General features: G+C 36.2%; 1 protein-coding gene across 5 annotated transcripts in view; it reads left to right on the forward strand.

Moving 5' to 3' along the window:
• Positions 1-15,153, forward strand: part of ATE1 (arginyltransferase 1) — a 186,414-nt gene that overhangs the window by 140,470 nt on the left and 30,791 nt on the right. For all 5 annotated transcript variants that reach the window (XM_075072503.1, XM_032776705.2, XM_032776700.2 and 2 more), the window contains one exon: positions 8,884-9,004. In XM_075072503.1, coding sequence (XP_074928604.1) covers positions 8,884-9,004 — 121 coding nt within the window. The remainder of the gene's footprint in view (positions 1-8,883; positions 9,005-15,153) is intronic.

Raw genomic sequence — 15,153 nt, forward strand, 5'->3', positions numbered from 1 at the left:
TTCCACACCCGCCCTCCTTCCCCACTGTCGAAGTAGCCGGCAAGAAGGAACTGAGGAGCGGACGGGTTGGCAGGGGTATATATTCGGTGCCATAGCGGCGCCATGCCAGAGGGCGCCCAGCCAACCCGCTGGGTGTTACTAGGGTGAAAATCTTCCGACGAGCGTGCACGCGGCGCGCACACACCCAGTTGGAATGGATATGAGCAACACATCTCGAAGAACAACAGTTACAACGGTGAGTAACCATCTTTTGGGCTGTATTAGTAGGAGCATTGTCAGCAGATCGAGGGAAGTGATTATTCCCCTCGATTCAACACTGGTGAGGCCACATCTGGAGTATTGTGTCCAGTTTGGGGGCCTCCACTACGGAAAGGATGTGGAGAAATTGGAGAGAGTCCAGCGGAGGGCAATGGAAATGATTAGGGGACTGGGACATATGACTTATGAGGAGAGGCTGAAGGACCTGGGCTTATTTAGTCTGCAGAAGAGAAGAGTGAGGGGGGATTTGATAACTGCCTTCAACTGCTATCTGACCTACCTGAACGAGGGTTTCCAAAGACGATGGAGCTAGGCTGTTCTCAGTGGTGGCAGATGACAGAACAAGGAGCTAAGGTTTCAAGTTGCAGTGGGGGAGGTCTAGGTTGTATATTAGGAAAAACTATTTCACAAGGAGGGTGGTGAAGCACTGGAATGGGTTACCTAGGGAGGTGGTGGAATCTGCATCCTTAGAGGTGTTTTTTTAAGGCCCGGCTTGACAAACAAAGTCTTGACTGGGATTTAGTTGGGGTTGGTCCTGCTTTGAGCAGGAGGTTGGACTAGACAACCTCCTGAGGTCTCTTCCAACCTAATCTTCTATGATTCTGTGACTTTATGATTCTGTGTTGCTTCAGAGCCTCAAGCTAAGTTTTATGCCATAAAGCAGGATCTGATGTACTGATTTGTGGTATGCAGTTTTTCTCACTGCTGTTTCTGTCATCGTGCAAGGCTGATTCTTCTTTATCATTTCTCTTTTTCATGTAAACTAGATTTTTTTTTTGTCATTACTCTCCTTTTTATGTGAGCCACATTCTTCTTTATCATCACTCTCCTTTTATGCCGCCAGGAAAACTGGACGATTCTCCATCACTTTCCTCACATTTCCATTCCTTATATTTTCATAATAGGACTTCCATCATTTACACTTCGCTCCTCAATTTCTTCTGCACTGGGATGATTGCTACTGCCTAAAGCCCAGCCTGTGTTGTTCTATTTCAGATATTTTCCCCTTTCTGCAAAGTAGAGTGCAGTTGAGGTTTTCGCTTCCTATACTGAGTTCCTGACTGGCGACACGCTGTCCCTTACCTAATCATGAGGGATGGGTGACAACATTCTAAGAGGTTCAAGGAAAATGTAGTTCTCAGAAAGTCTGGAAGGGTCCACAAGATTCTAGAAAGGTCCAGAACATTGCAGGAATTTAGTGAAAAATGAATCCACATACTGAATACTTTAAACATTTTACTTGAAACATTTTATTTTCCCTTTTGTTACTACCAACAAAAACAGCTTTCCAAACTTGGTGTGCCCCACACCTCTAAATCTGGCCCTGGTCTTGAAGGGGAGGCAGCGGATGGGGCAGACACTCACAAGGAATTCAGAGAGAGAGTGACTCTGCAGGAAAAAAAAGCTAAAAATAAACCAGGATGATGGGGAAGTTTGGTTGAGGTTTCTTATTATGTAAGTTTAACAATAGACAATTTCCGATGAGTTTTGGTCAATAGCTATGTGTGTGTGCACACATTGTGCTAAGGAATTAATGTTGAGAACTGAGCCTGTTTTCATTTCTAGAACTGAAATTTAATCTCTACACTTTGAGTTAATTTAAAAATTTTGAACAGATAAGATATGTGTAACCTGGTGTATGTTGTTTACCTTAAATGTCTTGAGGAACCTTATCACAAACTTTTTGAAAACCAAGCAAATTATACACAACCGGGTAAGGATCAAACTCCTGATACATATTAAAAACTTGTATGTGATAAGAAACAGCTGTCATTACTAGTTGTTCTTTAGAAAGGATGAAAGTCAAGTTAAGTTATAGTCTAATGTTTATTAATATATTAATGACTGACAGTAGAAAGTGAAAGAAAGTTGGTGAAAATTTGGTTAGTCAATACTAAAGATCGTGGAAACTCTAGATATGTAAATAAAATAGGGTAACTAATAGAAAAAATTGCTTGACTAAAGAATAAACAGAAGTTGGTATCAGAATAATTTAAAGTATCAAATGTAAAGTGTTTATAGATCATTAGCAATATCTATAGAAGCGTTACTAGGCCACATAGAAGTAATTGGTGCACCATCATTCTATATGTGTTTGAAGTGCAACTTTAAAGGATGTGTATGTTTTATAACTTGAGGAAATAAAAAAAGTGAGGAAAAGCATTTATTGAATATCCTTTCTATGTACAAGAACAGCAATAGCTACATCACTCTTTATTTTATCTTCGGTGGCTGCTAAATCTTTCATTGCAAAGACTAGACGCCAATGATATCACAGTTAATAAAATGTACACAAAGGAGAGAAAACCTAATGCTGGGTGGAAAGAGGTTTCTCCTTGAATTTTGATTTTAAACTTCTTGAGCACAAAAAAGAGATGTGGGTATTGCAAGTAACATCCCTTGTCCATAAAAAAAAAAGCAAGAGGTGCAGCCAACTGTCTCTAATGCCTTAGGAGTGTGTCTGAATAGCAGAAGTGCAGTTAAACTTTCAAGAATATTGTCGCCATGTCCTGGAAAATCTTGAGCACGTGGTTAATAATATATTTTGAAGATTACTTAAAACTTACTCATTCACGGTGTGTTTTAGAAAACAAGATGTGGCTAAAATAATTTAAGACTTATTATTATTTGCATCCAGAGTATGCTATGAGCTCTACAAATTGTTTGTTTGCAGATTAACTCCTTTTTATTCTATAATTTACTCCAGAGGAGGTAAACTAACAAATGTGTGGTTGTATGTGTGTACAGAAATGTGTATAAAACTAAAAAAGCTTCTTTACCATTAGAACTGTGTGGGATAGGTAGAATTTCATGATTTTGAAATTTCTTCTGTTCCAGAACAAGGACATAAAAAAATTAAATATTTCCAGTGAACTGAAATACTGGGAGGGGAAAAAATTGTGGGTTTGGGCTAATCAAACGAAACTTCTTTGTTTTTCAAATTTATACTTTACATTTTATATTACATAAAAATAAACTCAAATAAACCCTAAATGTTCCGTTCCAAAAAGTTCAAAAATGCTTTTTTCAAATTTAGTTTCAAAACCAATTTTCATCATAAGTGGTATATTTCTTGAAAAATTTAGCTGTCGACAAAGAAACATTTTCTGACAGAAAAATATTATATTGGAACATTTCCAACCAGCTCTACTTAGAATTGAAGTTTGATTGTATATTAAAATTACTTGATATTTTAAAAAAATATTTGAGCAATATATTGGGCGAGGGAGTTCTGCATTTTTAAGTCTTTTAGGCTCACCTATTGACACATGGAATACATAGGAGTGATTTCTGAATGTTAGAAGTACAAATGGATTCAGATGTTTAGCTCTTTGTCTCTGGTAGTTCTGGCTCACCTCACTGGCTCAGTGTAGCACAAACCAAACACAGTTTGTGAAAACAGAGTAGCTAGAGTTACTTGCAAAGCGCTCTCTTGGGGGCCAATAAAGTCTATCTCTGTTTATGTAATGAAATCAGGGAGCAAGGGTCTGCTGTAGTTTTTTGCTGATGGAATTCCATTGGTATTGTCTTTCAATGAAAAGCCTGAATTTATTAAACCTTTAAGGCTGACTTACTCTTTCTCATGATGTGCTGCCTAGCCCTAATGGATTGCTGTTGATAATTTGGGTTGTTTTGTTTATGTAGTGTTAGAGCTTCTTTTTAAGCAGCTGGCTGGAAACTGAGATGAAGGCTGCCTTAATTCACTTTTAATAAAAGAGCAATGGATTTATTGTGGAAAAATAAAATACAGATGTAAACTTTACCTGATAAAAGAATTAAATGTGTGTTTAACCTTTCTTTCTTGTTTGTTCAATGCTACTGGTATTTAATCCTTTTTGGTTCTGAGACTGTTATCTTTCTTTTGTGCTTTTACATTTAAAATTTGACTTAGACTGTGAAAACAAACTCTGCTGACTATTTTCATCTCAAATGCTCATCAAATCCCTCAGATTTTTCAAAATATTTAAAAAGTAATCTCCAGACTGAAGTCTCATTAAAACCTTTGCCCTTGCTCTGGGACAAAAGTTCAGAGAAGCATCTGATGATTTTAATTTGAAATTGTAAAACAAAAAATGGCATGGTGTGAATTGTTAATTTAAGTTTTATTGTAAGTCTGCCAAGGTTGTCTCCAGAAGTTTCCAATTAATATCCAAAAATGCTTAAAGATGCATATTAAAGATTTTTTTCTCTTTTTATATTAAATATAATAAGGACAAAAGCCCACTAGTGAAAATAAAAATAAAGCATGTCTATTTTGGTAAAGGAAATTGCTCTGTGTTTACATGGCAGTAAATTAGCCCTCTAGAAAGAAACATCAGTCTCAGAGAAATCTTTCAGTGATGATTGTTTTCAGTATCTTTTTTTTTTTTTAAACAAATCAATTGACAAGATGTGTGCAGTGGTTTTTATGAAGACACTAATTTTATTTTTGGAACTTGGAATGTATAGGATTTTAGATAAGAGTTATTGAAGTGCTGTTCGTCTTTTGTACAATAGGAATTAGAACAACTTCTTATGGAGGGTAATCCCAACCCAAAATGCACTGACATTTTGTCTCCTCAAAAAACTGGTTTTTGCAAATTCCTGGACATTTTCCCCATGTGGAATTTCCCCACAAAATTTTAATAGCTAGAGGTTCAGGGCAGCCAATGTTTAGTCTTGGGACAAGGACAGGCATAAGCTCCAATATCTCATAAATCACCAAATCACCAGCTGAACAGCATATGCTCCATCCCCCTTTCTAATATTAGAGGGCATTTTTTTCTAGCTATGGTAGATAACAGTGTAGTGTAAACTGTACATCTGTATCGAGAATAAGTCTAAATCTAAAAAAGATGAATATTGTAATTAATTTATAAATGTCAGACACCGTAGAAGGGAGTTGGGATGATTTCACTCCTTTCTATATGCACACATCTTTTGTCTTCAGTATTTGTAATTAAGGTCCTTTTCTTTCAAAGATAGTGATGAAAACTTTCAGGTGACAACAGAATGATTCCAAGGACTGCAATATCTTTTCCTCCTCTCTGATCATATATATTCACTGACGGATGTAAGATTTACTATGAGTTTATATTGAAAAAAACCTTTGTATATGTGGTAAATTTCCACCATGGTACGTGGGAATGTAGATATGTTACATCTATTAGTATGACTCATGCATATAGCTTTTTTTATACTGCAGTGAGTTTTAACGGCACAGTATAAATAGAAAGCCAATATGAATTTAGCCACACAACTCCCATTTTAAAAATTAGAGTTTTAATGAGAGATGTGAATCTAAATACTCAAGTCAACTTTGAAATTTTCTTAAATTTCTACTCTACTTAATATGAAAAGAATTGGGTTTGGGAATATATCACTGAAAGTATGAGTTCCTGGGAGGGGAGGAGGGTGTCGTTGAGGGGACTCTAAACTGTTTCAGAGCTGTGATAGCCCTAAATTAGATTGCATTTTAATGCTTATCTTATGACCAAAATGTTCCATGTGTAATGAAGCTTTGTGGATTTGCAAGGGATATAATTCATTTTAATTTCAGGCCCCACTTTGTTTCTTGAATGTGGTGTGTTACATATCACTATCCATTTTTAAAAACATCTTGGACTTCTGCTTTTGTGCTTGCTACAAACAGTGCTTGAGAGAGCCATTTCTTTAACATTTTGTGTTATAAAGTTTTGAAAAGTTTGCTCTCTGCTGTTGTGTTGTGCACCACTCAAGAGGCCCATCATCTTTTCCTTTGGTTTAAAATCTGCCAGTTAATACTTTTACTCTCATTAATTTTATGCCTACAACTTCACCTCAAAACACAAACAGAATCACACAAATAATCCATGTAATTTTTCAGAGGGCTGCACATTTATTTAATTTTCAAATCTCAGAGAGAACCTTAAACTCAACATATTTTCAAACCCAGTGTAAATGCATTTTAGAGAAAATTGAGTTCAGATGAGTGACCAAGCTCTCCTTGCTTATGTAGATGAAAGTACAGTATCCAAGAGACTGAGCAAGAGTTAAATTGCCTTACCCCATTGTTTAGGTACGTATTTTTCTACTCTTGACCATTTGAAAAAAGGTGCTTGAATCCATAAATAATTACACTTGTAATACAAACCGTTTTTCACTCAACCTAGCTGAAAAGACAAACTGGTTTCCAAATCCCCAAATAGTTTCGTTGGGGTAATGGTGACTTAAATTGTGCTGAAGTGTTACACTGACGTTTCATTCAACCAGCTCTGTTTAGAAAGCATAACATTTAAAAGTGGTTTATTTAATAAAGCAATTTCTAGTCTTTGGCTAAGACGAGACTGTTCTAAAGCCATGAGATTTAAGCTTGTACTTGGAGTTGAGGAATATTGTTTTAACTTAATGTAAAAATTAGCTTTTAGTAAAACAGCAATAATTACAAACTGATCCTGAATGATTTTCAAATGAGAAAATCAAGGTCATATAGTGAGGTTTTTAAAAGTATTTGTTTTATTGTGTTTAAGCAAACACTGTATACAGTAGGCTACTCGAAATGAAAACTTCCTGGTTGTCTGTAAATGCAAAGTAATTAGTTTAATCCAACAAAAGGTATTGATTATACAGAAGTCTTAAACAAAACCCTACCAGTTGGAGTCATTGATGATTGGAAAGAGAGGCATTGCTAGTGAGCAGAATAAACTATCATTTGAAGTGGAAGGATGGAGTGAATGGAGCTGGGAACCGTTAGAAGGGTTTGGGTTGCTAGAAACTTCAGAAATGTACCCTGGACATTTGATGTGCTTCTATGTAAAGCTGATTAGTTCATCTTATTTTTTCAGTGATCAGTCTTAATATTGCAATTACTTAGGTGGTGGTTTCTCATTCTAACTGTAAAAAGTATGAAAGCTGCTGATTAGCACTATAAATGGGTGGTTAGTATTTTAATTGTATGACATCAGTGTATGAATTTCTATCTCAGCATGCCTAAAGTTGAAGTAATTGATAGGAAGCAATTAATTGAAAGTAATAAAACGAGATCATCTAAATATTGTCAAGAGTTTAGTAGCAGGAGAGAGGATTTATACTTTTTTCAAAAAAATTCAGAAAATCTATTTCTTCTAATTCTTCACGATCAAAGGTGCCGCTGCATAAAGATTTGGATTAATTTGATTCTGTGAATGAGATGGTTTCAAGGACGTTGTTGGCATTGAAGTGTAGCTGCAATAACAACTTAAGTCCTTTTTCAGATCTTCTATCACAGATCTTTTCAGACTTTGGTACTGGTGACCCCTTGAACATAGCAAGCCTCTGACTGCAATCTCCCCCCCTATAAATTAAAAACACTTTTAAATGTATTTAACACCGTTAGAAATGCTGGAGGCAAAGCAGGGTTTGGGGTGAAAGCTGACGGCTCACAACCCTCCATGTAATAACCTCGGGACTCCCTGAGGGGCCCCGACCCCCAGTTTGAGAACCTCTGTTCTATTAGCTCTTTAGCGTCAACTTTTTTCAAGAGAAGTCTCTGCCGTTTTTTTGGCAGTAGAAGATGAGCATCAACGGATTGCCTTTTTTATTACACAAAATGAACTGTTTGAAGAAATGGCTGAAACTATTTGAGATACAGGCTTCTGACTCTGCGATGTTCAGTGTAATTTGTCATCATTCCTCTCCTGAGCAGTGGGTATAAGACCCTATGTCTCTAGAATTTGTTCTTCACTTTATTGCATAGCATACCCCTTGTTTTTGTAATATGATACATGTTTTCTGTTTGAAAACTAGTCATGTTTGATAGTGCCAGCACATTCCTTGAACCGTGTGTGGAGGTTCAGTGGGGGGAGTGACTAAAAAGAATAATAGGTCAAAGGTGAGGTTTCAAAGTAAGTAACAGCTCAAAGATCAAACTTGTTTTAAACGGGATGAATTGACTGATTAGAGTGACAAATTATTGCTGAGGTGATAATTTTCTTTAACTGCTGGGATAAGGAATATTTTTGTTACTTTTCATTTCTGGAAACACTTTGTAATCTTGGGAAGATTATCATTTTAACAAAAATTCTATCTCTGGGGCTTTCCTAATCCTACTTATGATATTCTTGGAATGACTTGGAACATTTTTGTTAATTCAATATACATTTTTTGCTTTGTATTTTAATATTTCATTAAAGGGTATACAACAAAAAGTTTCATAACTAATAGTTTGCTGCCTTATTGATGGGTGCTTTTTTTATTTCGAATGAACATTTACAACAAGCTGCTTTTGTAGTGTTGAGTTTTTTATTGTCAGCACCAACTCAACAAGACTGTAGGCGATAACTGAATTTAGAGTTCAAAGAAGCAACACCAAGACTTGAGTATTCATCTTAGACACCATAAAATATATTAATATATAAAATTAATATATATTATATAAAATTATCTATATCTATATAGATATTAATTTTAGAAACTTTTTTTAAAGGATACCAAAATCAAGCTTGTGTTTCTGAGATGGTGCAGAAAGCGCTAGCAGGGTCACTTAATGTTTATGGTGAAGTTGTTTCTGGATCATTTTGTTTAGACTTGATTAAAACCATTCCTTGCACATAGTGAACTCTGGCGTCTTGTAGCAGGGATGTTGTTATGTAACTGATATGTCTATTCTTTTTTTATTCTTCTTCATAGGGTCAGTATAGGCCATCTGACTTATTGTGTCCAGAGACATATGTCTGGGTACCTATTGAGCAGTGTCTACCTACACTTGAGCACTCTAAATATTGTCGCTTCAACCAGGACTTAAAAGCAGGTAGGTTTATAGTAAAAGGTAGGCCTGCAAATTGTCTAACTTATTTTTACAATCTATCACTGTCATCATCTGCTGCTAAGATTTCCATAAATCCTTACGTCTATTTTTATAAACATCAAAAAAGCATTTCCAGTAATCATAGCAAATAAAGAGTATGTCTTCAGCTGTCTATTAACAGTATGCAAGTGTTGAAAATGAAAAGGTTTCAGGGTATAATACATTCCATAGAATATATGTAATTTAAAGGGAATATTTATTAATGGCTTTATGTGAACATATACATTATTTATTCAGTCCATTTGATGAGCTAAATGACCAGCTTTTTCCTTCTTTAGAGTTCAGTCTGATGCAAATAAAGAAAAAGAAAAGAAATCTGTTAGGATAAATATCTTAAGCTGAAAAATTAAGTTAAAAGGGATTTCCAAATGCTTTTATTAACAAACAAGATTAAGTACATGTAGGGGATTATTTGATGAATACCTCAAATAGTGAAGGTAAGAGGAGCATTGTGCATATGACTAATCTTGACTTCACCTCGTTTTACTTCTTAGTGCCTGGATTGCTGCTTTCACACAGTGATTCTCCAACATGTGCTGTTCTGATGAAACCCATCACTGTTTAGACTATAAAATAATAAAAAAGATTAAAAACAACATAACAGAATAAAAAAAAAAAAGTACCTTCCCTGTGGACCAACTCCATGCTCTGGAAGGGTTCTGTGGGAGTATTATAGCACTGGATAGTGCATGCATGAGAGAGGTGGCACTTGGACAGGAAGCCAGCACTGCATATCTTTGGGAGACGTCATTTAAAAAATAGTTTAAAATAAGGTGCTGAATACCCTTCTTTTTCACCACAAAGCTGTCTCTTCATATCCCCGTTCTATGAGGTCACTGACCATGGTACATTCAAAGACGTAAAACCATTAGAGTCCAAATGGCTGGAATGCACATCTTGATGTCTGAAACTGTGGTTCCCTAATGATACTCCATTCTTTTTTTTTCTGTGAGCGTGAACAGTAATGGAATGAAATATTATTTGTCCTATTTTTCCTTAATTCTTATTTAAAATAACAAGAATATGTCCATGTATTTTAGTATTGGGGTTTTTAGTGTGTAGTTGATAGTTGAATAAAGAATTAGTGTTTCAGTGGCAGTGTATGTGCAGTGAGGAGAAGGAAGGAGGACGTATTGTCCTTTCTCACTAGCTGTCTGGTTGACTGAAGGGGTTGCTTTGGACCTTAGAAGGAGCTACATTCAGCCCTGGCCATCAGTAGGAAGATTATGGCAACACAGGGAACTTTAAGAATTGGGAGTTCTAGAGGAATTCCTTCCCTCCTCTCCCACAACCTATGTTAAGATGTGCTTTTTTTTGTTTGTTTTTGCTCCAGAGGTAGGTAATAAAGTATCTGAAAAGGGATATATCAATATCTACACACTTAAATGCATTTGAAAGGAAACAAAAAAAATATGTTTTTTGTACAACTCCTGAGCTGAATTGTAACTTGAGGCAATTTGCAAAGTTAATTATCTATAAAACTCCTGAGAAGTAGAGCTCATTATGAAAACCTGGGCAGGATCTTTTATGTGTATAAATAATATACCCTTCCATTCATATTGCCACCAGTTATATCTTCCTGTTTCATCAGTCCCTGTTTATTTAAGGGACATCATATGCAGTAGCGGTACTAAGTGATACCATGTCACTGTTTCGCTCCCTACAAGTAAACAGTTTCAGGGAATAAAACAGTAGCATACGCTGCTTGTTTGAAAATTAGTGCAATATGTACACTTACAGTAGGACCTGTTTATCATGCTAACATTTATTAAGCTCTTATCATGGCAGTAAGTTAGGTGTATAATATGCTTTCTCACCATGCGATTACTGTAACATGCTTAATATAATATGGACATTGAGACCACTGAAGTTGAAATTTAATGCAGAATGCAGCAGCCCATTTTTTAAAAAGGCTTTTTTCTTGGGAACACACTACACCAGTGCTCAGTGATCTCCACTGGCTGCCAATAAGTTTTTTGATGTATTTCATGGTATTGACCTTAATCTATGAAGTTCTAAATGACCTGGAATCTGAAAGACCTCCATTCTCCCTCTCTAGTACTGCCACAGTGTGATCAGTAGAAGAGTGCAAAGTGCCTCTCTTGATGTAAAAATGAAGATTGCTGGTAGGGTATTTTCCATGAAGGGTTTTCTGCTTTTAAATTCGCTCTTCTCCCCACCCATTGGTCCACCAGTGCCTAGATCAGTTTAACTGGGAAGCATTGCTGCAAAAAAAATTTTTCTCCTGGATATTTGGGGAGAGGGCCAAGCCTTAGAGGAGGGTTATTATATTTGCCATGGTGGAGTGTATGTTTTAGTTATCGTTCTAATATGCTAGTGAATATTTATATATTCTTTGACTTTCTAAAAGAAAAACTAGTTTTTTGTATTTGCTGCATTTATTAGCCATTACTGATGTGTGCTACTATTGACTAAATCGGAGTCAGCAACCTTTCAGAAGTGGTGTGCCGAGTCTTCATTTATTCACTCTAATTTAAGGTTTTGTGTGCCAGTAATACATTTTAACATTTTTAGAAGGTCTCTTTCTATAAGTCTATAATATATAACTAAAAAATAATTGTATGTAAAGTAAATAAGGTTTTTAAAATGTTTAAGAAGCTTCATTTAAAATTAAAATGCAGAGCCCCCTCGGACTAGTGGCCAGGATCCAGGCAGTGTGAGTGCCATTGAAAATCAGCTCACATGCTGCCTTTGGCACATGTGCCATAGGTTGCCTACCCCTGGACTAAATGATTTTATTGGATCACTAGCTGTAAACTCCTTTGCCTCCTTTTGCATTTATTTTGCACAGTTTCTGAATCTGAAACCCGGTGAGATTATGGAATAAAGAATAAATCTACAGCAATGGGGTGTGTTGGGGGGGAGAGTTTCCTATGTTACCTGGTGAAGAGGGTGACAAATTCCAATGCTTCTCTTCCCTCATCGTACCCTGATTGCTCTAAAAGTGGATACCAAGCATGTCACATGCAGTTCGAGAGCCAAGCCTACTCCTTGCAATGGGCTTCCCGCATTATGAAGGCTTATATCATTGTTTACATAATAGTTATCATTAAAATATCAAAATTTACGAAGCCACCACACCTTCCTTTCCTTAGAACGCTATTGTATGGTAGTTATTGACATATGTTGAGAGGAAGGATTCCCCCAGTGGTAGGACTCGGAAGACCTAGCTCTACTACAGACTTTCTGTATGACTGGGCAGATCATTTAGTCTCTCTGTGACTCAGTTCCCCATCTGTAAAATGGGGATAGTAGCACTTCCCTATGTCACAGGAGTGTTGATAAACACACTAAAGATTGTGAGGCGCTCAGATACCACAGTAATGAGGGCTATAGAAATACCTAGACAGAAATGTTACCTTTTAAATATTTAATGCGGCCATTATGTTTGGTATTATACAAAACACAAAAACAAAGACTGTTCCTTCTCCAAAGTTTTTATAATAGAGCTACAACAATAACAAGGCACAGTGGGGGAAAAAGAGGGGGGAACTTATTTGGAACTTTGTTTTTAAGTGCTTGTGGATATCATGAAAAAAGTAGTTTTGAAGAGGCATTGAAACAGGGAGGATGGTGGCTTGACAAAACAGGACTAAAAATTCATTGCATTCCAAAGAGAGAGCATGGAAAAATGTGCAAAGACACGAGTGGGGTAAGGAAATAAATGGGTTTGGAGGCTGGCTTTGTTCCTTGCCCCTGGAAAGGAAAATGTTGTTCTTGATAAATAACCAAACCAAAGTAGGTTGGTGATTGTGGGGCAGTGAATAAACTAGAGACTTGGAAGATAACCCTATGGGGTAAAGGAGCATCAGCAGCTCTGGGCTATGTAATCCTTATCATAGAAGAAACATTTGGAAATTTTAAGTTGTAAAACTTTGTATCTTTATCAGTGTTGAATATCTCAGTCCAGACACTATTTGAAATCAGACTTATGTCCTGTGGTTTAAGGAAATGAAAACATAGTTACATGCTGAAATATATGAGGCCTGCTGTGAGCTTACAGTCATTTGAGGTTTAAGTAGCTGCTGGCTCTAAGGAAGCTGCTCTCTACTGCAGGGCCAGTTTCCTGCAGCACACCTCCGGTACAGTCAGTAATATGAGAGTCTTTATTAAGGACAAATTAGACAATACCGTTCTATTTTAGATGACTGGACTTTCCATAACCCTACCTGTAGGTATTCTATTAAGAACTCCCAGGTTATCAGCTACAGGCCTCCCTACTATCAGATTAGTAACTAGTCTCAATAAACAGCTAAAAGAAGCTACACAACATTTTCAGTGTCACCTTTTGGCAATAAAAAGTCACTGGAAATTCTCTTCTTCCTGTCTTCCTTAACATATATTTTTCAAGGTGAGGACATTTTGCAGACATTGATCAAGATAGGAAAAGAGCCAACACCTACTGACACTTTCTAAAAAAAACCAAACACTGAGCAATATAGAACTTTTTCAAGCTCTTCCCTCCCCCACCCCTGCAATACTGTTAAGATTTCCGAAGGTTCCTATGTCTACCATGTCCCAGAAAAGTATCTTTCCTTAAATCAGCTAGAAAAAATACTTCTGTGAATTTTCCACATTTGGATTTGATCAAATGGTGAAGCATACTTTAAGAACAGAAATACCGTGATAATATTTGCATTTTTTATTTCAGAGGATTATGCCTATTCCACATTTTTTGTGTTTTGATATTTGGAACATTCTGCACTCTATTTTTGTAATGGCTTTAAACTGTACCATTCTTTCTCTTCCTCATAGTCTGCTTCTCCAGCATCTAATATCTTTCTCTGCAGCAGCAGATTGAAGAGAGAAGGAGGTACAGATGGGATAAACTCCTCCAGTTATTACACAATGAAGTGATTAAACCAAAGGAGAGTCTAACATAGATAATATAAACAAAACGTAGGTGCTAGTCAAGCGTTTTGTTAAGCCTAAAAGAATTTTAAAGGCTCTAATTATTTGGAGCTGTGATTCAGGCTAGTTTTCAGGATGGAAATCAGTTAGTGCCTGATAACTGCATCAGATTGGACTCGTTACTGATCCTGGTCAATACAGTAGGGCTCAATGCACTTTATTTAAGAAACAAAACAAAAAAAAACGCTTCCCGTCTTACAGAAATAGTTAGATCTTGTGCCAGCAAACCATCAAAACTGATTTTATAGTGATTGAGCATGTTGAAAACCTCTAGATATATAGCTTCTAATGTATGATATGAAACAGTTAAAATAACAGGATTCATCAAAAATTGTTATAGTGTTTTATAATTACTAGTTAAATTTCAGATTTTAATACATACAAGCTGAGCTTTGTTAAAATATTCTTTCTTTTTATATGTGGTAGTTAATTCAGTGATATGAGTTGAACCATATGCAAATAAAATTTCTGTTCGCTCTCTTTGCATAGGTGGGTACCAGTTTTCAGGAATTGTGGTAGATTTAAACCTTCTGCACCTTCAATTCCTCATACTTCTGTGAGGAGGTATGTTAGGATCCTGATAGAAATCATTTAGGCAGCACCAAATATCTTCACATAAACAGGATTTGACTAATTTAAAAGTAAATAGACAGGAAGCTAGTACAACAATGAAACATACTGATAGTTTTGGGTTGTTTTTTTTTTAAAAGAGAGGTTTGGAGAGTGAGATTCTTCTGAACTGTCATCTCTGTGGCATACAGATCATGAGTTCTCTCTAGAAATGCTCTGCTGTAACTGAGCAGCCTATTGCAGACCAAAGGTCTACTGTATATTGAAACTAAACTCTCAGTAGCAATACAGAATGCCTCTAAAGATGTGCTTTGTCATCCATTATCATTAAAAATATTCATCTCCTTCTTCACTAAAACTTCCCTGGAGCTTTAATAGACATTGTGTTAAGTATTCTACAAAAGACAAAAATAAGGACAGATTCCTGTCTAAAGTTGTGAGAATAAATACATTAAAAAGTACATACGTACATGTAAGTATCTTATCATAAGCCTCTTTCCCAAATCTGGACCTTAGCGTCCAAAATCTGGGTGCTTAGCATGAACCTCCAAGCTTAATTACCAGCTTGGATCTTATCTCGCTGCCACCAA

Source organism: Chelonoidis abingdonii, chromosome 15, assembly GCF_003597395.2.
Source record: "Chelonoidis abingdonii isolate Lonesome George chromosome 15, CheloAbing_2.0, whole genome shotgun sequence".
In the NCBI taxonomy this organism is placed as follows: Eukaryota; Metazoa; Chordata; order Testudines; family Testudinidae; genus Chelonoidis; species Chelonoidis abingdonii.